Source organism: Gopherus flavomarginatus, chromosome 5 (genome assembly GCF_025201925.1).
Source record: "Gopherus flavomarginatus isolate rGopFla2 chromosome 5, rGopFla2.mat.asm, whole genome shotgun sequence".
Classification (NCBI taxonomy): domain Eukaryota; kingdom Metazoa; phylum Chordata; order Testudines; family Testudinidae; genus Gopherus; species Gopherus flavomarginatus.
Window position 1 is genome coordinate 112058664 of NC_066621.1, and position 27054 is coordinate 112085717.

A 27054-nucleotide genomic window follows, 5' to 3' on the forward strand; every position below is an offset into this window, starting at 1 on the left:
GCTCAGATGGAGAAGGAAGCTGAGGAGAGAGCCAAGGAAGCTCATAAAAAAGCACATGGAATAGCTGCAAGCCGAGAAAGAAGCACATCAAAAGCAGGGAGAAGCTAACGAGCTGAAACTCCGAGTCCTAGACAAGCAGAAGGAATAGCTGTCACATCCTAGAATTCCATCTTCTTTCAACAACAGAGACTGCAATAAAGTCTTTCCAATTTATAAAGAATCTGAATGTCTTGAAGAATTTGTTTCCACCTTTCAGCGTCTGTGTGATATCCTCAAAACTCCAGAAGACCAGTGAGTGTCGACCTGTTACCCAAATTGAGTGGTAAAGCGAGGCACATGTTTAACAAAATGGGGTTGGAAGAGGCTTTGGATTATAAAAAGTTTAAAGAAACGGTATTGAAGAGGTTTTAAATCACCTATGAGTTTTATAGGTTGAAATTTAGAAATCTTAAGATGTTTGATAATGTTACTTACATGGAATGCACCCATACACTGCTTGGTTATCTTAAGAAGTGGGTCATGAGAGCAGAAGCATATGATGACTTTGGTAAACTATTAAATGTAATTACTCTAGAGCAATTGTTAAACTTAGCTCCTGAGGAAGTTCAGGCAACAATCTGTGATAAGAGGGCCTGTAGGGACTGTCTGTGGCTCCATAATAAATAGTATAGTGTTTTGGAAGAACTCATTTGTTACTGGCTGACCTGAGATAGGAGCTCTTGGTTGTGTCCCATACCAGACGGCGTGACAGTGGGCGCACAGCTGGTTGAAAGGCCATAATTGAAGACCAGAAGTTATCAGTGGTTCACTGTCAAACTGCTAGGGCGTATGTAGAGGGGTTTCATAGGGGTCCAGTACAATTCAATATTTTCATGAATGACTTGGATAATGGAATGGAGAGTATGCTTATAAAATTAGCAGATAGCAGCAAGCTATGAGGGTTGCAAGGTCTTTGGAAGACAGGATTAGAATTCAAAATTACCTTTGACAAATTGGAGAATTGGTTTAACTCAACAAGATGGAATTCAATAAAGACAAGTGCAAAGTACTTCACTTAGGAAGGAAAAATCAAATGCACAACTACAAAACTGGGAATAACTGGCTACATGGTATCCTGCTGAAAAAGATCTGAGGGCTATAGTGGATCACAAATTGAGTATGAGTCAACAAGGTGATGCGGTTGCAAAAATGGCTAATATTCTGGGTAGTATTAACAGGAGTATAGTATGTAAGACATGGGGGGTAATTGTCCCACTCTACTTGGCACTGATGAGGCCTCAGTTGGAGTACTGTGTCCTGTTCTGAGTGTCACACTTCAGGAAAGATGTGAACAAATTGGAGAAAGTTCAGAGAAGAGCAACAAAAATGATAAAACTTTTAGAAAATCTGACCTATGAGGAAAGGTTAAAAAAACTGGGCATGTTTAGTCTTAAGAAAGGAAGACTGAGAGGGGACGTGGACAGTCTTCAGATATGAGAAAACCTGTTATAAAGAGGACTGTGATCAATTTTTCTTCTTCTCCTTGGCAGTAGGACAAGAAGTAATGGATTTAATATGCATCAAGGGAGATTTAGGTTAGACATTAGGAACAAATTTAACAATAAAGATACTTAAATTCTGGAATAGGCTTCCAACGGAGGTTGTGGAAAGGTTGGACAAACACTTGTAAGTGATGGTCAGCACAGAGGACTGGACTACATGACCTCTCAAGGTCCCTTCCAGCCCTACATTTCTATGGCTCTATAGTCTTCTGTCCAGTTGGTGTCTGATACGTTTTGTGAAACCTGTGTTGCACAGTTATGAATGTAAGATGTTCTCTATAGACATTTCTAAAAATGGTGTGTATGTGGTGATGTTAAAGATAAAAAACAAACAAGGTCCTGTCACACAGGTGTGAAGAGATATTGCTTTTCTTATCTTCAGGTTATATTCTCAGATTTGATCCACAGGGCTTTAGCTATGAATCTCCCATTAACGTTGATGGGAAATAAGTATGGCTCAGACTGAGTCCCTTCTTCTCTCCATATTTGGTTATAATAACGCTACTTTCCATGTACACAGTGCATGAGATCCAGTAATCTCAAAGTGATTTACAAAGATGGGTATTATTTGCTCCCATTTTACAGGTAAGGGAAACTGAGGCACTGAGCGGTTAAGGGAGCAGCTCCCACACTGAGCAAATTACTGAGTTAGGAATGGAAACCCTGTCTTCCAAGTCCTAGTCCCTTTCCCTTATCACTAAATCATGTTGCTTCTCTTTATGCTACAATGACTAATGCCACCTAATAAATTTCACCTGGGCACCAGTTCTTAATTTTGGTTTTTAGAGACTTTAAAGAATAATTTAGTTGTTTAAAATAAATGATAAAGGGAGTTTTCAGATACATTTAAACTGGCCAAAACATTGGATCAAATCTTGTAGGTTGCTTCTCCCCAGCCCTGGCTGTCCAGCTGAAAGATAAAGATCAAAAATCAAAGAAAATGAGTATCTGTAGTTTTAAAAAAGTACATTTAATCTGAGATTTGCAGACGAGCCTCAGGGAGTTGTTTAGAGATGAACACCTTGCTTCCTTTTGAAATTCCCAGCAGTAGAATTTAGCATAGGTGCCAGATTGACAGCCCAGGGATGGTAGCAGTGCAGCATGTCTCAGTCTTGAGTTGAAGGAGTCGCTCTAGAAGTGAGATAGCAGTTCAGTCTATATATCTATTCTACCATGGTTTCTGTGCTTGACACTACCAACAAAAGTTGTAACTGGGACATCTGTTTGCTAAGAACTGAAATCAGAGCCCCAAGTCTTTCTATACAGGCTCTACAGTAGCCATGACCAGACAATAACAACAATGAATGATGTAGAGATGAAAGGCTGAATGTCCCATTTCCAGTCCCCTACTTAATCATTAAAGAGTTTTAAAAGAGCTTGTTGGCTATGGCCAGAAAATAACTACATGGGCCAAATATTCAAAATTTGTTCCTAAATCAGTGCCTTCCAAGTTTTGTGCCCTGAGAAATGGCATTTTAGGTAACTCAAGTTGCTATCATTTGCAGGAAATAGCAGGAAGTAATTTAGAAGCCAGGTTGAGGCCACTCTGAAAATTTGTCCCTCCCTTTTTTTTTTTTTTTTTTTTTCCTATTTTGCTTCAGACTTCTTTCTAGTCCAAATACTGAATATTTTGTGGCTATTTATATTTCTGTTTAGAACCAAATATCCTTCCTTACTTCCACTTCATATTCTTATTCAGAATGCTATTTTACTGTGTTGACTTCTCTTTTTTCCTTGAGAGAATGTCCACTCAGACCCCCGTTACACAAACAGTTTTCTGTGGGCTGTATCCTCCATTCCCACAAAAAATATGTGGAAATATCCAAAGTTGATCTACTTGGTAATATCTATGAAATCTTTCCGTCTTGAGGGTGGATCCACACAGAGTGGGAAAGTGAGGACTTCCAAATGTAGAGAGACAGAGGATATACATAGTAAGGCAAATGCCCATGGTTCTTGGTCTATTTGTGCTTCTTCCTCACTCTATGCCAGCTTCATGACTGATGTCCCTATGTCACTGTTATTGACTGGCCACCCCATTTACCAGGCTCCTGTTCATGGAAGATGAGGAGGAGGAGTTATTTGTTGTTGGGAACAATTTTAAATTGTGTTGTTTTCCACAGCACAAGGCACAGCTATTGGAGAAGTGCACACACACTTCAGAACCGCTGCACACACCTCCACCCCTAATGGCCAGATTGTGAGTGGTGTGAAGTGGCCTGTACCAGTCTGTGGTAAGAGGGAAATGTGACTGCATGGGCCACCTTTCCCCTCTGCCTCTCGCCTTATCCTCATGTCAGCCTTTTTTTTCCTTCTGCACACCACACAATAGATGGGAGTATGTTGCCCTGTAGGCATAATTGGAGATGCTGCTTGTTTCCCCATAACTCCCAAAACATCATTCCAAATCCTTGAATAATGACCATTGGCCACGAAGCTACGTGTATTTTTGTATGGCATATGTCACTTTTTTCCCAGTAACACCTACCATTTTTTCCCCAGAATGAATTTCATCCCATGTTGTGTGTTTGCTTTAAATACACAAGTCAGCTGTACTTCTATCCTTTCTGTCAACATTAAAATTCCCTTGTTCTATGTTTAGCATGAATAATTACCAAACAATTTGCAATTAAAACTTTAGGATGTGACCTCACACCAATTTATTCCTTCCCCTCTTTCTGCATTTAATATATTTCAGATACGGAAAATACCAAATTTTTGTCCTTTTTATTTTGATGTTTATCAGTAATGGAAACATTCCAAAACAATCAGCCAAATACCTATGCTTTGTTCATTTATTGCCTTCTGTGAAGATAAATTGACTGTACTCAACTCTCTTCAGCATTTTTCTTCACCTAGATATTATTGCCTTGTGCAGCCACCCCAAGGTGACTGTTATCACTTAATTAAATCCTTGCACGCTGGGAAGAAAAAACAACATTGTTCGTTCATAACCCCAAGGAGCTTTTTTTTTTAAAGCCACTAAGCTTTTCCCCTGTTTTATTAACTTATTCCTGGCTACAACAAGGCATACTTTGTTGATGAGCAAAAGGTTGTATTAGCTTTTTATTTTCTGGAGAAACTTATCTATTCTCTGAGGGGGAAAAAAGTGTGGACATTACAACAAAGAAAAAAAAGAGATCTCGCCAGGCTTTGCAATTCTACTAAAGGTCTCTGTAAACATCAAGCAAGTAAAGAGAAACATGGGAGCAGTAGGGAGGAAATGAGAAAATAAAATGCAAACATAAAATTGGATCATGACAAAAAGTAAGATGACGTGTATATACACAGGGTATACTATTGCAGAGCGAAGGGAAAATTGGCATAAAGAACAGCTCTTCTGAAGAAGGAAGATATATCAGTGCTCTTTATGTTACTGACTAGGGCAGCATCTTTTTATTAACCTCTCGGTTAATGTGCTCTCTCTGTACATTGATTTTAGACTGCACAAGACTGAGAACTCACTTTTACTTTTGTGTTACTCTTACATGATTCATAATCCTGGGCTCCCACATACTTGAAAACAGGAAGAAGAAATATCACAGATGAGCCATTCATTAGATGCACGAGACTCATGATCTGCTTTTATGTTGTTTTAAGCACAGTACTTGATATCAGAAAGTTCACTTGAAGTGAATTGCCAGCACACGTAGAGTAATTTAGGTGTCTTTTAGCTCATTTCTAGTCCATTAAACAAAGGGCCAGAAAATAGGTTTATCTATTCTAAAATTTGGGCTCAAGCAAGCATACCTATTTTTTCATGATGCTAAATCGTTTGGCCACCTGCTATGTTCAACAACATAGTAAATGCTATTTAAAATATGTGCAAGTGCAGTTTATGCTATGATGTATGGAAAGCATTGCATTCTAGTGTGTAACAGGAAACAGATTTTAAATAGTTGGATAATTAAGATTTTTGAACTATTATCATTTGTTACATGTAGACTATACTTGTTGTGGTTCATAGACAGTTCTACATATTTGTGTAGAATATTGATAGTTTCTCTTAATCTGATCCAAATCCTCATGCACTGCATAGTCTGTACCAAAATTCACATGTTGGGAATCCCAGTTTACAAAGGAGTTTCAGCATTCCTACTTCTGTGCATTTAGGGTCTTCTCCAAAGCCTGCTGAAGTAATTGGGAATCAGATCAATAATATTTTCCAAGTCACCAGCAAAATGATTAGTACTTTTATTGGTCAAATACTAGTACATAACCAGTGTCATCTGTGGCTCTTGAGACAGATTATCAAGATGTATATACTGGTCTGCAGTCTCCAAAGTGCTACTTTAACAACATTTATGTGGTTTAATTTCCTTTTTTTTTAAATAGCGATAACAAAAATCTCTCATGGACTCTAAGAGTTCTTCCAACCCTGTGTTGTCTGCAGCTGCCACCGCAGGGTTTTCACCAATATTCTGTTTTTACCTTTTATGTCCAGTTTGCTGCTCCAGGCCAATGGGGGCTATGGGAAGCAGCACAGGCCAGGGGATGTGCTGGGTGCCCTTCCCGCAGCCCCCATTGGCCTGGAGCGGTGAACCGGGCCAGTGAGAGCCGCGATCGGCCCAGCCTGCAGACATAGCAGGTAAACAGACCGGCCAGGACCACCAGGGGCTTTCCCTGAACAAGCGGTGGACCGGCTTTGAGAAGCACTGGGGTAGAGAGAAAGGGAAGTTTCCAGAAGGCAATCGTGGGTCAGACCAATGGTCCATCTAGCCTAGTATCCTGTCTTCCAATAGTGGCTGATGCCAGATGCTTCAGAGGGAATGAACAGAACAGGGCAATTTATTGAGTGATCCATCCCCTGTCATCCACTCCTAGCTTCTGGCAGTCAGAGGTCATGGGTCACCCAGAGCATGGGGTTTTGTCCCTGACCATCTTGGCTAATAGCCACTGATGGACCTGTCCTCCATGAATTTATCTAATTCTTTTTTTGAATCCAGTTATTCTTTTGATGTTCACCACAACCCATGGCAACAAATTCCTCAGGTTGACTGTGTGTTGTGTGAAGAAGTACCCCCTTGTACTTATGTTAAACCTTCCACCTATTAATTTCTTTGGTGACTCCTGGTTCTTGTGTCACGTGAAGGGGTAAAGAACACGTTCTTATTCACTTTCTCCATACCGTTCATAATTTGATAGACCTCTATCATCTCTCCCCTCAGTCATCTCTTTCCAAGCTACACAGTCTCAGTCTTTTCCATCTCTCCTTATATGGAAGCGGTTCCATACCCCTAATCATTTTTGTTGCCCTTCTCTGAACTTTTTTTCAATTCTAATATATCTTTTTAGAGATGGGGTGACCAGAACCGCACACAGTATTCAAGGTATGGGTGTACCGTGGATGTATATAGTAACATTATGATATTTTCTGTTTTATTATCTATTCCTTTCCTAATGGTTCCTAACATTTTGTTAGCTTTTTTGTCTGCCACTACATATTGAGCAGATGTTTTTAGAGAACTATCCACAGTGACACCAAGATCTCTATCTTCAGTGGTAACAGCTAATTTAGACCCCATCATTTTCTATGTATACTTGTAATTATATTTTCCAGTGTGCATTACTTTGTATATATCATCTTTGAATTTCGTCTGCCATTTTGTTGCCCAGTCACCCAGTTTAGTAAGATTTCTTTATAACTCTTCACAGTCAACTTTGGACTTAATTATCTTGAATAATTTTGTATCATCTGAAAAGTTTGCCATCGCCCTGTTTACCCCTTTTTCCAGATCATTTATGAATATGTTGAACAGTACTAGTCCTATCTTTCTCCATTCTGAAAACTGACCATTTATTTCTCCCCTTTGTTTCCTATCTTTTAACCAGTTACTGATCCAGGAGAGGACCTTCCCTCTTATCCCATGACTGCTTACTTTGCTTAAGAGCCTATGATGAGGCCTTCTGAAAGTCTAAGTACATTGCATTCACTGGATCACTCTTGTCCACATGTTTGCTGACCCCCTCAAATAATTCCCTTTCCAAAAGCCATGTTGACTCTTCCACAACATATTTTGTTCAGCTAAGTGCCCAATAATTCTGTTCTTTACTATAGTTTCAACCATTTTTTCTGGTACTGAAGTTAGGCTTACTGGTTTGTAATTGCCAGGCTTGCCGCTGAAGCCTTTTAAAAAAATCGGCATTACATTAGCTATCCTCCAGTCATCTAGTGCAGAGGCTGATTTAAGCAATAAGTTACATACCACAGTTAGTAGTCCTGCAATTTCATAATTGAATTCCTTCAGAACTCTTGGATGAATACCATCTGGTCCTGTTTAACTATTACTGTTTAATTCGAGAGTTCTCAAACTGGGGATCAGGACCCCTCAGGGGATTGTGAGGTTATAACATGGGGGGGTCATGAGCTGTCAGCCTCCACCCCAAACCCCACTTGCCTCCAGCATTTATAATGGTGTTAAATATATTTAAAAGTGTGTTTAATTTATTGGGGGGGGTCACACTCAGAGGCTTGCTGTGTGAAAGGGGTCGCCAGTAAAAAAAAGTTTGAGACCCACTGGTTTAATTTATCAGTTTGTTCCAAACCCACCTCTATTGACACCAAAGTCAGGGACAGTTCCTCAGATTTATCACCTAAAAAGAATGGCTCAAGTGTGGGAATCTCCCTCACATCCTCTGCACTGAAGACCAATGCAAAGAATTCATTTAGCTTCTCTGCAATGGCCTTGTCTTCCCTGAGTGCTCCTTTAGCACCTCAGTCGTCCAGTGGATAGAGGAAGGATAGAACCTAACAATAACAATGTGTGTTTACCAGTGTATATTTAAGGCATTATGGTTAGAAGAACTGATGTGCAGAATCATTCCTTAGTTACCGTTAGTTGGTACTGAATCCACAGAAAAGAAGTATCACATTTTGGGGAGAAGGGAAAGAGTTGTAATGCATGGATCCTTGACACCGTAGAGTAAAGATGTTTCATGAGGATCTCTTTGGAATGAGGCTTTAAGCTGCAGATTTGTTACAAATCGCATTGTAATGGATAGTAAGAGTTCGGAGAAATTGTATCAATTTTTACTTGAGTTGAAGGACACAATGCACAGAATGTTGATATGTACAATAGCATTAGGAGCTGTTATGTCAAGACTTATTTAGAGCTCTTTAGCTATTACTGAGTGTGATTATTGGCACGCCAGACACCTAGTGTATTATATTGTGTCATGAAAGTCTTGAGCACTCTTCGATGCACAGGTTATCGATACAATACAATGCAATTGCTTCAGGATGCCCTTAAGGAGATATCGTAACAGTGGAGTTTCCAGACATGCATTCTAATCCCCCCATGGTAAAAATCCATAGGAAAATTTTCATATAGTTCTGTGCATGCACATAAGCTGCATTTCTAAATGGACAAATTGTATATTGTTCCTGCGTTGAGGAATTTCTTCCTGTAGTGTGTGTGTATATGTATGTGTATGTGTCTAGATATGTAATATATGTTGGACAAATTGTCTCAGACACACACAAAAATAGGATTCTGTAGTAGAAATGCAAACAGATCCTTAATTATAGCAGCACTTGCAGTTGCCACTATGGTATATTAATTTAAGCAAAAAGAGTATAAACCTTCTTCAGAGAAGGAGCTGTTCTGTGCTGTTGGCTGATATGCTTGAATTATGCAAGTATGTTAAAAAACAGTAAAATCCATACTTATCTTTATATACCCAGGCATTAAATAGTTGGTGAGCTAGTGGTGGTGGGGAGCAGCATTCCTCACAGCCTAGAATGGGATTTGATTCCTGTTGACAGCAGAGCTATATACTGTCTTCTGACCTGGTCTCATATTCCAGCTGTGAAACAGAAGTGGAAGGTCAACGTAGCAGCGCAGTGCTGTAGTGGTAAACTGAGTTGTTATCCTGAAATCATTCAGGACAGGCTTCAGATTCCATCAGAATAATTGATTTTCTCATAAGTGGGCATTCCTTCTTTGTGCGGAATATACTTCAGGAGTGAAATACTGCAGCCTCAAAACACTTCAAGAATATACTGAAAACCAATATAGAGATATCGGGTTTACAATGTAGAACTCAGAAAGATTGGATAATTCTTTAGGGATAAGATTCTGAAACATTCCTATTAATGTAGATCCTAACTGATTTCAGGAAATAAACTGTTTGTTTTCTGCTAATATGGTTGTATTCACAGTACTTCTCTATCCAGAACTATTAATTATTCTGAAGATTGAAGGGATAAAAAGGAAGAGTACCAAAGAACAACTTTAGAATCCTTTCCCCAAGTGGAAATTTAGGTTTGTTTGTCCAAACCAAATTTTCTAAATTAAACTTTCAATAACTGGCAGACGCAGATTCAAGATGGATCAGATTCTCCCCTAGGCTGAGAAGCACATGTATATCGGGAGAGATTGTCAGTGCTCGTTACAGCTATGATTCTGTGCGTTGGCATGTGCCAACTCATGAGTGAGTTACAGGAGGAAGGAGGCCGCTCTAATTTATGCAAGCAGTGCATGGGTGCTAAGGAATTGATGGAGTGGATCTCTGTGGTGCTGCTCCCCCTCAGTGCCTGGATACAAGAGGTAACAGTTGGTGCAGGAATCAGCTCTGCCAACTTAATGCCAGCTGAAAGATGGAGGAATTCTCAGTTGTTGAATTATGGCTAGTTTCTGGCTTTTGTACACCACTCATTGAGATTGGAGGGAAGGAGCTGGCCTGATATTTTTATATTTCATATTTTCAGAGACATTCTTAACATTGTGCTATTTCAACATGTCTTACAAAGAGCACAAATCGGTATAATGCATCAGACAAAGAACATCATTTCTTCACAGATCTATTTTCAAGTATCAATATTGTCTTTTAATAAATGTAATACATTACACAGTAAGGCCCTAATCATACAATTCACTGTGCATAGGCACAGCACTGCACCTGTATAGAGTCCTGTTGACATTAATGGGGCTCATATGCAGTGAATTTCAGGATACAGGCCTAATTCTAGCTAGCTAGGTACTTTCGAGGCCCATATTACTATGTGATCTGAGCACCTCTTCAGTAGAAATGTTATTTTAGCAATATAATCACCTGTGTAATGAAGGTTCCTCCATGTGATTATTTTGTCCACCTTTATGGGTTGATCCTATTACTTTGCACTGAACATGCCGCGAACACATTTAAATATATATTTATATATATGCTGGACTTGGAACAGACACGCGCACACTGTACTTATAAAGATTTTTTGGTTAAAATTAGGGTTGCCAATTGTTTAATCACACAAACTCCAACACCCTTGCCGTGCCCTCTTCTCTGCCTCTTCCCCAAGACCATGTCCCTATTCTACCCCTTCTCCAAGCCCCCCCCACTCCCTCCAGCCCTCTCCCTCCATCACTCGCTCTCCCCCACCCTCACTCACTTTCACCAGACTGGGACAGGGGTGTGGAAGGGAGTGAGGAGTGCAGGCTCTGGGAGGGAATTTGAGTGTGGGAGGGGGCTCAGGGATGGGGCAGGTGGTTGAGGTGTGGGATGAGGTTCGGGGTGCAGGCTCTGGGTGAGAGTTTGGGTGCAGGAGGCGGTTTGGAGTACAGGCTCTGGCTGGGCAGTGCTTACCTCAGGCACTCCTGGAAGTGACCGGCATGTCCAGCTCCTAGGCTCAGGGGTGGCCAGGCTGCTCTGCGTGCTGCCCCTGCCTGGAGGCACTGCCCGTGCAGCTCCCATTGGCTGCAGTTCCCCGTTCCCAGCCAATAGGAGCTGCATAGTCAGCGCTCTGGGTGGGGGCAGCAAATGGAGACCCCCTGGCCGCGCCTCTGCCTAGGAGCTGCTGGCAGACATGCTGGCCAGTTCCAGGAGTGGCATGGAGCCAGGACAGGTAGGGAGTCTGTCTTAGCCCTGCTGTGCCACTGGAGTTTTAGTGGCATCAAGTCTCCCAGATTGGCTTCAGTAGTCTCCAGGAGATCAAACCTGATTCCAGGAGACTCCTGGCCAATCTGGGAGGGTTGGCAACCCTAGTTAAGATGGAATTTTTATAAGCTGAAACATTCACATGGGTTATTTTCTTTCAATCTTAGAGCCATTAAAGTTACAAATATAGCACCTGGTTGCTTAGACACTTGCACCTGTTCAGCACGCCATTAAAGTTAATGGGGTTCTCATGGTCTGACCCCAGGAGTCCAGGACTGGGGCCTGAGGCCTCATCCTGCAAACACTCACTACCTACCATTGTGCTTACTACTATACACAGTTTAACACAACTTCTGTGCTAATACGGTAGCAACACTATGCAAGTACTTGCAGGATCAAGTACTTCATTGGGGATGGCACTTCGCAGAACTTGAATGTACCTACAACCGGCATGTTTTATAACAGATGAATGTTTGTACCTCTAAAGAGCAGGTGCCACTGGAAACTGAAATTTCCTAGAGCCAAAGAAAATCTAGTCCGCAGGCAGATAATGACTGCCTGACCTGAAGGGGACCACACTCTCAAGGCAAGAGATAGGTAACGCAATCTCTGTATGATAGCTCTCATCCTAAATAGATATTTTTGATTGTACCAGATGGCATACAGTGTCTTTGCAGAGAGTCTGCAGTCCACACAGCGTTGTGCCAAAAGTAGGAAACCCATAAAATTCAAGGCAACATGTTCAGCATGAACTGCAATCCTAGAGATGTAAGGTCAGTACTTTAATACACAACTCCCACAAAATGGAATTTAATTACGTGAGGCAGCCCTGAGTTCCTCCCTCAGGAGTCCTTCCCTTCTTCCCCCCACCCTCATTTATGTCCTTTTCCTGTATATCTTTCTTCTGTCAGGTACCTGTTTCTTAAAAATAGGGAGTGGGGTGCGGGGGTGTTTCTGTCCCCTGTTTATTTTACATTGCAGCTTTGTAAGTATAGACTTTTTTAATAGGTAGCAACAATTAAGACAAGATCAAAGGGTTTTCCTACTGTTAATATTTTATACAGAGAATGCACAATGAAAAAGTTATGCTGGTCATCTAGATATAGGAAATAGACAAGACCAATCCTCTCTCATGGGTGTACTACAGAATAAACTACTAACATTTTCAGATTATTCCAAAGGAACCAAATAATGTAAGTACAATCACTCTATTGAATGAAGAATGTGGGAGTAAAAAAATCATCCACTCCAATAGTTTAGTGTCTCCTGCTATAGTATATCTAGTCATCTTCTAAAATGTTTTACTCAGTGAAGGTTGTCTGCTTGGATTACCTCCCCCCCCCGGCTCTCTCCGGGATGTAAAACCATCCAAGAGCTTCAAGCTGTAGCAGGTCGTCAGACTATTAAAACTGTAATCTCATGGAAACCTAACATATAAATTAAAATAATCTACCCAGCCAGTTGACTTTAACTGTGCTAGTGCTGTATTGTATGAAACATCAAAATCACTCCTAACAAATAGTTTTCTCCCCCAAACATATCAATGTCTCTGCCTGTATGTCATCCTCTACTTCAAGACTATAACAACAATTTCAAGAATTAAACTAAGCAATTCAGGTCACTTGATCAAATTCAAGCATAAAAATCAGCAGAGGTATGTGATATGTAGAATCTTAGCTCAAGTGTTCCACCAAAAAAAGGTACACAGAGGTACTTAAAATAATTTGCCTTCTCTCATTTGACTCCATTTCATCAGTTGTTTCTCATGGTTTGGCCTTGAAAAAGTGTCTGCATACTACATAAAATGTTTGGCTAACATAATTTATTTTCAGAATTTGGATACATAATGGATGCAATTCCTCTGTCTTGGAATTTCTTTTTCACGTTAATAAACTCCTTCTGTCTTTTAATAGCATTGCAGTGCAGGTCAGGGATATTATTTTCCTTCTTCCTGCAATACCAAATTGTCAATGGGTCTGATAGCTTTTAGGATGCTATTTTGTGCATGTTCATAGGATAGTCTGGGATGGTGTTACAACTGAAGGAAGCTGTCTAGCAGAAATCAAAGTTAAACTATTATCCACAAGGTGGTGGTCCCCAAAAATCTTTCAGCAGTTTTGCACATGAAATATTGCCAAATCCTTAATCTCTGGTTTTCCTTGAACTCCCACAACTCTGCAATTTATAATCATTTCATGATTCTCTGCTTCATCTGTGATATTACCCATTTTGTAATTACTGAATATGTCCATGAATGCAGCATCAAAACACAACAATCAGTTTTCAGGTGTTACCATCCCATCTGAATTTCTAATTTTCTCTAATATTCCATCTACTTTGAAATTGATCTTGGTAAGAGATCTTAAAACAATATCAATTTTTATGAAATAAGTCTGCTCATGCAATCATTTGGGTTCACCCTATGTCACAGAGCACAGATTTGGTGGGTGATGCTTCGGGGGACTTGGCAAGTTCTTTCACATATTTTTGCCTCTTTAGTTTAAAGTTGAAAAAAAGGTTTTCTTAAGATTGACTGGTGGGGTTTTTGTTTTGTTTTATTTGTAATTATAAATTTCATCCAGTCTCCCCCTGCATGGGAGTAAAAAGCAAGAGGGAGCCAAATTAATAAACTGGCAGCAAAGCTCTCTCTAACCATGTCCTTTGAGCTTGTCCTATTACCTCATCCTTTCATTTTAGTTTTGTTGCCAAATGTGTGTCTCAGACTCAGTCAGACTCGGTGCTTAGTGTAGTTTATTACACTAGATGTGTTAAAATAAATAAAATGGTGTTGGTGTGAGAGTTGAAAAAGTGAATGGAATGTACTGCAGTTTGATTTTGTGATTAGAGAGGATTTTCATTTTGCAGGAAAGGGCTTGAAGCCCAAAGAACATTGCAGTACTTTCCTATGATCTCACCTTTTATTTTATTTGGGATTTCTTTGTTTTCATGCAGAGAAGGCAGAAGAGTAAGAATAAAGCTTTTGGAGAGTTCTGTAAATTAATAAATGCACAAACTTTTGATTTTATTTTTTACATATGTGTCTCAAATACACTGCACATTAAATCATATTTCCAGGAATAAGAGTTTTTGGTTTTTTTACAGTACTTTGTTGCAAAAGTCCCAGGCACAATTTATTAGGTTTTTCCACGTAAGTAGTAAAGCTTTGGTATATTTGTTGGAGTTACCTTAGGATACTATTCTGATATCTTAATAGGGATAGCACAATAGGCGTGCCTCGAAGCCTCAAAACAGATTTCTGTTAACCTGTTCCTTATGACATCGTTGCATATTCATGAAGTTTGAACTGCTCTGTCTAATTTTTACTAGTGAGACAAAAAGAAAACCAAAACAAAAAACCCTCACCTTTAACTGTTATTCTTAGTAAATTATTGCTATGCTATTTAGCTCTGTTACTGCAAGAGGAGAACTATTTCCTTGGGTAAATGTCGGTCGTCTCCAGTGCAGTCTCTCTTTAGTAATAGTAAAATATTTTTAGCTGTTATTGGATGCTTTATATCTAATTGGTGACAGGCATTGTGCTCAAATTAATGCTCAGCTCCAGTTATAATATCATTATGTCATAACAGTGAAAAATTCTAATTAAGATGATCTGTTTGCCAGGAAAAGGTTTAGTGTATCAATGAATCTATTTTATCAGGGGTGAGCAGTTTGCTCCCCATCCCCCCCAATCAGAGCCTGAATTATTAGAAAAACATCACAGATGCATGCTGCATTGGACAAAGAACACATGTCTGCAGTTAAATCATGTATATCTTACTTTTTACTGATGTAATTGTGAAATATGTTCTTTTTGCATTCATAATTAGGGGGTGGAACAGATGGTGAAGGCTTAGTTTAAAATAATCTGTCATTAAAATAACCTAGCCTACTGGTAATTCTTCACTCTAACTGGAGTTTAGGTCAGGGTAACAGGGTTTTTTGCAGCTTTGAAATACAGGAGAAGGAATTAGGGACTTCATGAATAGTATGATATATGAGGATATTCCCTAGAAGGACACTGTAGTAAGATTTCAGTCTCTGAAATTTGGCTGTAGTGAGAATATGCAAAAATACTAGGGACAAAATTCCTCTGACAAATATAAATCCATTTAACAATGCATTATACATTAGTACTCATTCAGTCAAAGTGGTACAGTTAGTTTCATATCCTGCAAGGAAATAATTCCACAATTTCACAAATACTGGAAGAGCCATTCAGTGTTTTGGGTTAAAAAAAGTCTTACATTTTTTGCATTATGTAGATGTCGGAGGCTATAAATTATAATTATTTGGCACTATTATTGAGAGGTGATATAGCTACTGACTTTTACATCTGAATCTCACTTCCTTCATGTCTACCACATAGACTTACTGAGATATGACATAGGAAATCTTGTATCAATCCTGTCTGGCTAGCTTAGAACTTTTTTAGTAATAAGACTGTCTCAATAAATCCAGACACCTGGATGCCTTTAAAGCATTTATTTAAGTGTTTCCTCTAAGATTTTGTTCGCTAACTGCTTTGAAGAAAGCGTATAGATTTCAGCATGGTATTATGATAAATCTTCTTGAGGAGGGGCAAGTATTAACATTTGTGTCGGTTCTTTTTCATCTTAATCCAACCTCGGTTAATAATCAGAAAATCCTACATAGTGGGTAAGAAGATGTAATTAACCCTTTGACCCCAGAATCTTAATTGGAGCCTGTTGAAAAGAGTGGGGCAGTTTAAAAAAAAATTAAAAAGTAGCCTGTGGTGATTGAAACAACATAATAAATAATGGTTTTCTCAAAACAAAATGAAAAAGTGCTATGAAACATCACCTCTAATCACATTTTATACATAAGTAAGTATAAACTGTCTCAAAATAGGAGTGTTATTAGTCTTTTTCTTAGATCAGAGATGCCCAAAATTTGGCCATCTGAGGGCCTCATCAACAACTTTCAAGAACCCCAATAGTTAGCATAAAATTGAGCTGATGGCAGCCAACCTCATGTTAAAAACAAAAGGGGAAGGGAGCTTGAGATTGCAGGTCCCAAAATGTATATTCCATCTATATCTGAGTGGCCTCTGCTCATATGAAAATGGAGGATTTTGTGAAGTCTGTTTAGTCTCTGCATACCACACCTCTGTACTAAATTGACAATGGCTATGGAACAGAGTGTAGAACTTTGTAGCCCATGTCTGGTCCACAGATCATGCTTGCCTTTGTGTTACAGAGTTTCTCTTTAGAAGTCTGGTCTTTGGTAGTTACTCTGGGGTCCTCAAATTGAAAGACAGCTTTAAAATTTTGCTAGCGGGAAACACCTGTGTTTTTCTAACAATAGTTATGCAGCTGAACATAGGTATGTAATTCAAATTGTGCTTCCAAGAATATCTCACTGCTAAACAAAAATTGGCAGCAAAAGTGTACCATGGTGTCAAATACTCTTCTACAAGACACCTTCCTGTAGCCCCTCCACCACCATTGTTTGAAGGCTGGATGGTTTCTTGGTGTGCACAAAGGACACAAGCTTTATGAAAAATTGAAAAATTTCAACACGCATTACCTAAATAATAAATATTCATAAATAATACCTATGATTAACAAATGAGACAGCCCTTCACAGATACTGTTTGACCTGTATAAGGAACAACAACATTGGCACAAGGGTGCTTAGCCCATCTTTGCCCTCTCATATATTTAGGATGGACTAGATTACATTAGAAGGTTTTCCTGTTTTTGCGGGAGGGGTTGTCCTAGATACTAGAAATAGAGTTTGTTTTTTACTTGCACCACTTTAAGGTTTTTCTCTCTTTGCCTTGCATTTCAGGAATTGAAGTAGTTAGCTCATTAGTAAAGTAATAGGCAATGACTTTTTCAAAATGTGATTAGATGCACATTATATGCAACTCATTTTGCTCTTCTTACCCTTTCAAATGCTGAATTCTGTCAGTGTTGATACACAAGTATAACGGGCAGTGGATAGCAGAGAGGAGAGAGAAAGTAGGTAGAGGAGGAGGATTCATCCACCCTCTAGTCTAGTAACTCAAACTAGCAAAATGGAGGAAATCTTATGGGAATGGTCATGAGTCAGTCACACAGAGAGGAAAAACAGTTTTGTGGTATCCTTCCCTGGCACCACCAGTCCAGGAAAAACCCAGCCATAGTGCTTCTCTGACAACTCAATGAGGCAAAGGTGGAGAACAGCCTCCAAGAAGGGGATGGAGAAGCAGGAACAGCCAATCCTACACCAGGAAGGAGTAGAAGATAAAAGCTGTTTAACTGAGAGAAGCAACAAATGGGTGACATGAGTGAGTCACTATTTTAGTGGGAGTTGGCAATGACACCTGTAATTAAAGGTGATTAACACTTTCCATTGTAAGTCCCTGCTTTCAGTTGCTCTTAACTTTTCAGATTTAACCATTCAGGCTAAAATTTTCCATGCCTTGTATCTACTTGAAGATAACTTTTTTGTTTTGTTTTGTTTTGTTTTTTAAAGTTTCAGCAAAAATGGTTGAGCTGTGTCCAAAAATGAGGTTAGGGAAAACTATGCTGCTTTGTCAATATTAAAAATTTTTTTACTGCCATTTTATTGAAAAGCTAAAATTCTTAAACGTGATGGTGCTTAGACTTGCACTTTGTCTGGGATATAATCCAGGTGCCTTTTACTGTCACCCATAGGTGCCGACTCCATGGGTGCTCTGGGGCTGGAGCACCCTCGGGAAAAAAAAATGGTAGGTGCTGAGTATCCCCTAGCAGCCCCCCCAGCAGAACCTGCCCCTACCCTCAGCGTCTCCTGCCCGCTGGTGAGCTCTGCTGATCAGTGCCTCCCTCTCCCTCCTCACACGTATCACCTGCCTCAAATCAACTGTTTGATGGTGTCAGGAGCCACTGGGAGGGCATATGGAGGAGTATGGGCACAGCATGCTCGGGGGAGGGGGCAGAACAGGGCAGGGAAGAGGCAGGGGTGGGAGGAAGCAGAGTGGGGATGGTTTCTTGGGAGAAGGTGTGGAGTGGGGGCAGGCCTGGGCAAAGCCAGGGGGAGTACCCCCTGGGAGATTATAAACTCAGCACCTATGCTGTCACCACAAAAATTCCACCCAGATTTGGCCAAATGATTATATAATATAGCAAACAAGCTAGAAAAGATCAGTGAGGCTTTTGTGCTGAATTTACCCTTTCTCATAATATAAGAACAAAAAGGCTGAAAATGTAAAATTGACAAGAGGAGGAACTTTTTTTGCAACACATAATTAATCCGTGGAACTGATTGCCTCAAGTTATTATTGAGACAAAGAGCATAATGGGATTCTAAAAAGGAACAGACATTTTATGGGTAATAAAGAATATCTTCAGTAACACTAGTTATACATTTGTGCTTAATGACATAAGCCAACTACTAACAGCCTAAGTTTAGGAGAAAACTTTCCCAGTTGACCCCTTATTGCATAAATGTCCACTATGGATATTTCACACATTCCTCTGAAGCATCTGATGTTATCCACTGTTGGATACTGGATTAACATATCTAGGTCAGTGGCCTGATTCAATATGGCAATGACTGTGTTCCGTAGCCAGCATGGGGAGATAATGGCAGCATGGTAATGAGTCAGTAAGATGTGACTGCTGTTGGAAAGAGGCACTTTATCAAATATACCAAAACATGTCCACATAGTCATAGAGTTCTCAATACTATTTATAGCAGGGGTTTAAACAATGTTCCCTGTAGCACTGGTAGACCCATGTTCCTGAAGGCTGCCTTAAGCCACAGAACTTTTAAAGGAAGCCTCCTCTTCTGACCTTTCTCACAGAGGAGGGGTAAGAAAACTGGACACAGACACAGTAGCAGAAGAGATGTTAGAGACTAGAGGATGCCACATTTATAAAGATTTTCATTTTGCCCTTGTATAGATCTAATCTGAGTTCCACCATTCCAGATTTTTCACCTGTTATTGACATTATAGTTCAAGGAGCCTACGTTAATCATTTGTGGGGTGGGGGTGGGGGGGAAGATGATGATTTATAAGATGCCATAAACTGCTTGCATACTATGAATGTTTTTACTTGAAGAAAGTCTATGTAGATTTACATTTTTATTAATTCATAAATATAAATTAGCCTTTCTTTAATGCAATATCTTTTGTGAGTGTTTGTTTTCCAATGTGTGGTTCATTCTTTTGAGAAAACACAGATTTTTGAACTAATTCCACCACCTACTACATCAGAGAGAGGTGAACACTTGCCAAAGTCAGCTTCTGACCGGCAGTATGTTAGAAATTAATCAAGAAGCAGAGGAATCAAAACATTAAAAAGCCTCAGAAATCACTGCTCTGTATTTGAAAGAGAGCGAAATTATTGCAGTGACTTTGTCATTTTATATTTTTCTCTAAATTTGTGTGCAACTCTGTTGTCTCATTCTTCCAAGAACATGTTGATCTCAAATGTAATACATTTATGCTTTACACATACCTCTATCCCAAGGCTTGGATTTGGGATGTTTCCTCATTTTTAACTTCTTATAGTATTACTAATCTCTATAAATTTGTGATTTTTCCTTCGGCAAACATTACATATGTGTTTTGACAATAATTGGCCTCAATAGAGAGATAAAAATGAAATGCCATGTATTCCCAATGAAGAGGCATATTTTCATCTTGATGTGTAGTAATTTACTCCATGTATCAAATTTAGAATATATCTCTTTGTTTATTAACTGCAGTCATGTTTCAAAAACTGTAACTTAATGTGTATAATCATATCTTGATTTTTCCATTTGCAATGGAAACCAGATCTAAAGACTTGAACCTGTCAGAATAAAATTGAATCTAGTTTTACACTAACGGGATAAAATTCATAAAATTTCCATAGACCCAGCATAGTTGACAGTATCTGTTGATTGGCTTTGTTTGTTCTCCTACAAAAGGCAAGTGTGTGTGAGGGGAGGGAGGAGTAATCCTGGATTAATTAACAAACTATGGAGGTCCATAATGGTTCAAGTGATGATCTGAATTTTTCTCTTGCTCGGTTTTTTGTGAGAGGGGATTTCCCCCTTTGCTACTGCATAATTTTTGCATGTAGAAAAACTGAAGTATATTTGGTATTATTTTTTCCTTACTTCTTGTTTCATGCAAATGAGAATAAATGTATCTATGACATAAGGAAGACAAAAATTTCCTCATACTTTGGTATATACCTGTGTGCTGTTTGTGCATATATAAATACAATATACTGTAAAAGAATTGTATTCAGAATACAAGTTAAAATGTTTATATAGAAAACAAAACATCATCCTCAATTTAGTGTTTGATGCCTTTGTTTTAATCTGTTACCGGCTTTGCATCAATCTATTTACTTTTTCTTTTTCTTAATCTGCAGTCCCTGGATGGATTTGTATTTGCACTAAACCAAGAAGGAAAATTTTTGTACATTTCAGAAACTGTCTCCATCTATTTAGGCCTATCCCAAGTAAGTAAAAATTTTTGATTCTAGAATGTAATTGTGTAAGCTGCACTCTTCTGCTAAAGTAATAATCTGTTTTGCAGTATTTTACATGAATTGTGGAATCCATTATGTAAGGTCTGTGTCTAGTTCATTCTGAGAAGTAATTGAGAAGTATATGTGTCAGTATTGAATGTTCAGTTAAAATAAACTTGGGCCTGAAAACTTTTTGTCACAAAGGATCATTATTAATGTATTGAGAACAAATGAATTTTCTTTTCTCAGTTGTTTTGAACTTTAAACCTCTATACCTGGTAGGAAAGGGACACACTAATAGTACTTCCCTTGTGTCCTATTACTGGATGTTTATGGAGTACCCTTTATTATCCTGGGAGCTGACACAATGACAGGGAGTCATTTGGAGTCAAGAAATGCTGGAAGAGACCATTAAAATGTCTTGCAGGGAGGGTTCCAACAAGGACATATTTTGTAGCCTTCACAAATGTTCACTAATACAAAATGACAAATTTATAAAATACAGTATTTTGATTATTTGCAGTTTAATTGCTGACATCTGTTTTTCAGAGGCTAAAAGGGAAGGAAAAAGGAAAAGTTGCTTGTTGGGTTTATTGCTAATCCTACTGCATTCAGAGGCTTCTAGCCGAAATAGCTCCCTTCTATTTGGATTCAGAAATGCAGCAGAGAGTTTTTGCATGATGATTTGCCAAGTAGGATAATCTACTTCTAGTATAGTCACCCTGAGGAGATAAAAATGGAGATAATGTTTGTGTCTCCTCTTTTAAATGGGGACCCATAGTGAACTTGTTGCTTGAGTAAGTTGGCACAGCTCAGAGGAGGCAACTATTAGTATTGGAAGCTTTCAAAAGCTAGTGATTTTGCTGTGCCTCAGCTACATTAAGAATGAGATTTTAAAATAATGAGAGCGATTTTAATGTTTGGTGCAGCAAAAGACTACATTTAAATATTATCTGATGAGAATCAGAATTAGAGTTATTAACTCTGCAAAGAACAACCAAGCAGTTGGCTATAGTGTGTACAGCAATTGTGCTTTGTGGAGGCTTTAGCAAACCAAATAATAGAAATAGAAACGGAGCTATTTTTAATTCAGTATTCATATTCTTGTCTCTCATTGAAGTCCCTAGTTTTGTAATGGGCTTTAATCCCTGCCTTAATCTGTTTGGGAGCTAGTATCAAGGATCTCAGGTTTTGAAATTGGTGCACCACCATGTTGCTAAAACAGTAAAGAATCAGAACTTTAATGTTGTTATTGTCTTAAGCTCATATTAATCTGTTTTATGCATAGTATCCAACAAAGTTTAATAAGCCAATAAAGAAAAAAGGATGAATAATTAGTTTAAGCAGGTAAATGCTAATTAGGGAACTCCTGAAAGGCATCCATTATGCACTAGCTTAAAACAAATTTTACAGCCCTGGTTAGTGGTGTAATCCAAATTCTGTCAAGGCAACTGCATTTTCTGTAATTGAGATGTGTATGTTTGCTTTGCATAACAGATGGCTCTGTATGCTTAGACTGATAGCTAGGAAAATAATAATTGCATTATTCTGGCCAAAAGAATATTAGCTCTTGGGTTTTGGCCATTTCAGTCAGTCCTCCTGCCAGCACAGCATATGCACATATATGGATTGGATTTTCAAGGAAATTGATGCATCTGGAATAGTGTGGCCATCTGAAATATCATCTGTTAAAGAAAAATGTGGCTTTAACCCTATGCTAGTCTCTTGTAAAAGCATTTTCTTCCACTGATTTTTAACTCCAATAGCTGGTAAGACTCTCCTTATTCTAAACTTGTTTCAAGTTGTTGAGATGTTACACTTCATCCTTTGAAGCAAGTGTTCAGATAAATAAAGCAATTACTATTTTTATTAATTATTTGTGTGACTGTAGCACACATGACTTTAGTAATGGACCAGGACACTATAGTAGGTTCTATACAAACGTGGAACAAAAAGACATTCTCTGTCCCAAAGGGCTTACAGTCTAAGATGAGAGACAACAGGGGGCTGCAGGCCAGTGGGGGAGTACTAAGAAACAATAAAACAATATTGGTCAGCCTGATGGGATGTGATCTCAGCACATCAGCAGCCTAACCATTGTCACATTTTTTGTAGGCTTAATGGAACAGTATGGTTTTGAGGAGGGTTTTGAATGAGGACAAGTTAGATTTGGAGAGGTTTATGGGGAGCTCCTCTCAAGCATGAGGGGCAGCATGGCAGAAAGCGCAAAGGTGCTTGTTAGAAAATGTAACAAGCGGATGATGGAGGCGGGCATCCTGATCAGATTGGAAGCGGGGGCTGACATCGACATGAAAGGTGATGAGCAGAATAGGAATAGCCATGAAAGGCCTTGTAAATGAAGATGAGTAGCTTATGTTTGATGTGCTTGAGATAGGAACTCCAATGGATTGCCTAAACATGTTACAGTATTTGACATATCATAACATCTCTTTGCATTTACTAATCAAGGTATCAGTGCAAAATTGTGGACTTGATCACCATAATAAGTGAAATCTGCTGAAGGCCTTTGATTTACCCACTAAAATATATCTAGTTGGTATCCCTATCAATCTTTGCTTAGGACATTTGTACTTTATCAGGCCATAAATGAGTAAACCTTGTGTACACTGTATACATACTTACCACATTTTTTCAGTTGCCTTCCTGTAAATGCTGTAAAATCTTATAGATGCATCACTAGCAGCAGCTAAAGGAAAACTGCAATCATGCATACTAAATAGCCATTCAAATGCTTTATTTATTACAAAGCGCTGATTGGCAAAAATAGCCATGCAAACAAATTCTCGAAGTACAAAGGAAATGCTAATATGTCACTACAGTAATTTCAAAATAGTCCAAAGTGAGGAAGCCATTGCAGTATGTTGTTGTTTCACTGAATTGTGATATGTGAAGAAGCTGGCAAGAACAAGCATTGATGGGATACGAACACATAAGATATCTTGCCTCCAATTCTTTGCATTATAGAATCATAGAAATGCAGGGCTGGAAAGGATCTCGAAAAGTCATCAAATCAAGTCCCCATGCTGAGGTAGGGCAAAGTAAATGTAGACCTTCCCTGACAGGTGTTTGTCCAACCTCTTCTTAAAAATCTCCAATGACTTGGATTCCAGCACCTCCCTTGGAAGCCTATTCCAGAGCTTAACTACCTTTATAGAAAGTTCTATAAGATAAATATGACTTGGTTCCTCTGTGAAGCTGACTGAAGGTAGATTTGTGTAGCATGCACCCTGTAGTTTGTGAAACTTCTAAAACATTTCAAAATGTAAATTCTAAGCTTCTTCAGTTGATTCCTCTTCCTGAAGTGCTGGCTTATGAGTTTTATTTTAATGTGTAGTGCTGCTTTGCTTACAGTACTTTGTTTTTGTTTCTTTCTCTTTTTTATTTAATATGAATGAAAATTGGGTAGCTCATTTTTTTAGAAATAAACAAGAAAAATGTCACATCCAACTAAAAGAAAACTGTCTTTTGACCTAGCTTCAAAGGATGAATGTAGAGTTTTCTCCACAGGCTCAATTTTTCTCTTTTGTGTAACTTGAGAGTCAGTGGTTCAATAAAATGGATGCTGATGTGCAAAGTAAGATTAATAGTAAAGAAATCTGATAATACACCTCTACCCCGATATAACATGGTCGTGGGGAGCCAAAAATCCCTACAGCATTATAGATGAAATGCCGTTGTATCGGGGTAGCAGTGGCAGGACTGCAGCAGTGATTTAGAGAGCCCAGGGCTCCGGCCATGGGGAGCCCCAGGCCCTTTAAAAAGCCGGCTGAGCCCCGCTGCTGCAGCCCCGGGGTAGCAGCAGCAGGGCTCCAGCGGTGATTTAAAGGGCCCAGGGCTCCCCGCAGCAGCAAACCTATGTTATATCAGGTCGTGTTATAATGGGGTAGAGGTGTACTGATATCTCTAGAGCTAGTCTGGGGCTAATAATGAGGTTACTTGTTACAAAGTCTGGGCCTACTGTAATAATAAATAAAAATTGTAATAACGACTCTTTCAACATTGTAATGAATGTACATTGCAAATAGACACCAAAATATATATATTTGGGTTTTAAACACTTTGGCCTGGATTCACAAAAGGATGTATGTGCCTAAATCCCAGAATCAGACCCTCTTGGGATTACCAACCCCTCCTCCTCAGCTGCCTCCAAATTGTATAGGTGCCCAAAATTACTTGGTACCTAAAATTTTTGAAGGAAAAGGTGCCCCTCTTTCTGCTTCTGAGCACACTCACTACAGCCCCATGCCAGGCACTCAGATGCCTAAGCACCAGAGCAATGCTCAAACTGGGAGAAGGTAGGTGTTCCTCTGCCTGCAGGGCTCAGTCTGGTAAGCATGCTCAGACCTTATCTACTGGATTGGGCACCTGTATATCAGTTTACAGAAAACAGCTGGGAGGAGTTGTGGGAGAGGAAGGAGACATTACCTTTAGCCCAGTGACTAAGGAACTCCCCTGTCATGGTATAATTCCCAAATCTGAACCTTAGAGACCAAAAATATGGGGTACCAGCATGAATTTCTCTAAGCTTAATTACCAGCTTAGATCTGTTAAGCTGCCACCACCCAAAAATATATAGTGTTTTGGGGCACTCTGGTCCCCCCAAAAACCTTCCCTGGGGACCCCAAGACCCAAATTCCTTGAGTCTCACAGCAAAGAGGAATAAACCATTTCCCTTCCCCCTCCTTTCTTCCTCCAGCTCTTTCCCGCCCTGGGTACACTAGGAGATCACCGTGATTCAAACTCCTTGAATCACCACACAGAAAGGAATGTTACCTTCCCCCCCACCCTTTTCCCTTCACCCAGAGGCAATACAGATTCAAACTCTGTGAATCTAAACCAAAAGGATTCCACCCTTCTCCTTCCCTGTTAAGTACAGACTCAATTCCCTTGAGCCTTAACAAGGGAAAAAATCAGACAGGTCTTAAAAGCAAAACTTTTAATAAAAGAAAGAAAAAAAGTAACAGGTGTGTCTGTAATTTAGATGGTAAAAGTTACAGGGTCTTTCAGCTTATAGAAACTAGAAAGAAGCCTCCCCCCCCAGCAAAATACAATTTAAAATACTTCCAGCAAACTACACATTTGCAAATACAGAAACAATCAAAAGACTGTAACCGCCTTTCTTACTAAAATACTCACTATTCTGAATATATAAGAGACTGTAGCAGGGAGATTGGCAAGAAAACCAGTTGCCCATCTAGTCCCTTCCAGGACCCAGAGAGAACAAAGAAAACCCCAAAAAACACAAACAAAGGCTTCCCTCCACTGAGATTTGAAAGTATCTTGTCTCCTGATTGGTCCTCTGGTCAGGTGTCCGGTTCACTGTTTGTTAACCCTTTACAGGTAAAAGAGACATTAACCCTTCACTATCTGTTTATGACATCCCCCGATTGGTGGCAGATCCCAGTTCAAATCCCTTTTCCCCCTCAGGTGAAGTAGGAACTTGAACCAGGAATTTCTCACATCCATACTGACATACCAAGTGAGTATCCTAACTACTGGGCTAAAAGTTATGAAGGAGCATGTTCTCCTCCTGCCCTCTGCCCTCTTCCTAAAGGCACCTAACACTGGAAATGGTTTATAGCCAAGAATCCCAGGCAGAGGAAGCCCAGACTAAGGTGCCCATCTCTCAGAGATGTGCAGGGCTTACCACACATCCCTTGGCTTCGTACATCCCATTGGCTACCTTATGCGAGGAGCTTCCTTGCATGCTGGCTTTTGTGAATCCCATTCTGAGGTGCCTGTCTCTTCCCATTCATTGTATTGAAATCCTAGGTGCTAAACTCAAGGCTTTGTGAATCCCAGTGATTTTCTAGACACCTGCGTTTCTTTGTGAGTCTAGCCCTTTATCTGCAGGCTAGTGATGACTGGGAATTTTATGTTAGTTGGTTTGCAGAATTTGATTTTAGAGTGCTTCTTCCAAAACAGTTCACTCTGGAATGGCATTGAGAGCAGTTTCAGAGAATATCAGATGCACATTTGTGGCAGATACTAAGGAGAAGAGATGAAGGAAACTAGAATAAGGGTTTAAAAGTTAGAAGAAATGGGCTACATTGTATAGACCATATCATCAGCTTGTGTAAATCTGCATGGTTCCATTATGATTTGGTCTAGTATAAAGTGGCCCAGAAACTGTAGTATTCACATGTAGGCTCATGATCATTTAGAAG

The 27054-nt window shown here is 39.4% G+C and overlaps 1 protein-coding gene across 6 annotated transcripts in view; it reads left to right on the forward strand.

The window, feature by feature from the left end:
* Positions 1 to 27054, forward strand: part of NPAS3 (neuronal PAS domain protein 3) — an 828174-nt gene that overhangs the window by 555229 nt on the left and 245891 nt on the right. For all 6 annotated transcript variants that reach the window (XM_050953865.1, XM_050953867.1, XM_050953868.1 and 3 more), the window contains one exon: positions 20768 to 20857. In XM_050953865.1, the coding sequence (XP_050809822.1) occupies positions 20768 to 20857 (90 nt within the window). The remainder of the gene's footprint in view (positions 1 to 20767; positions 20858 to 27054) is intronic.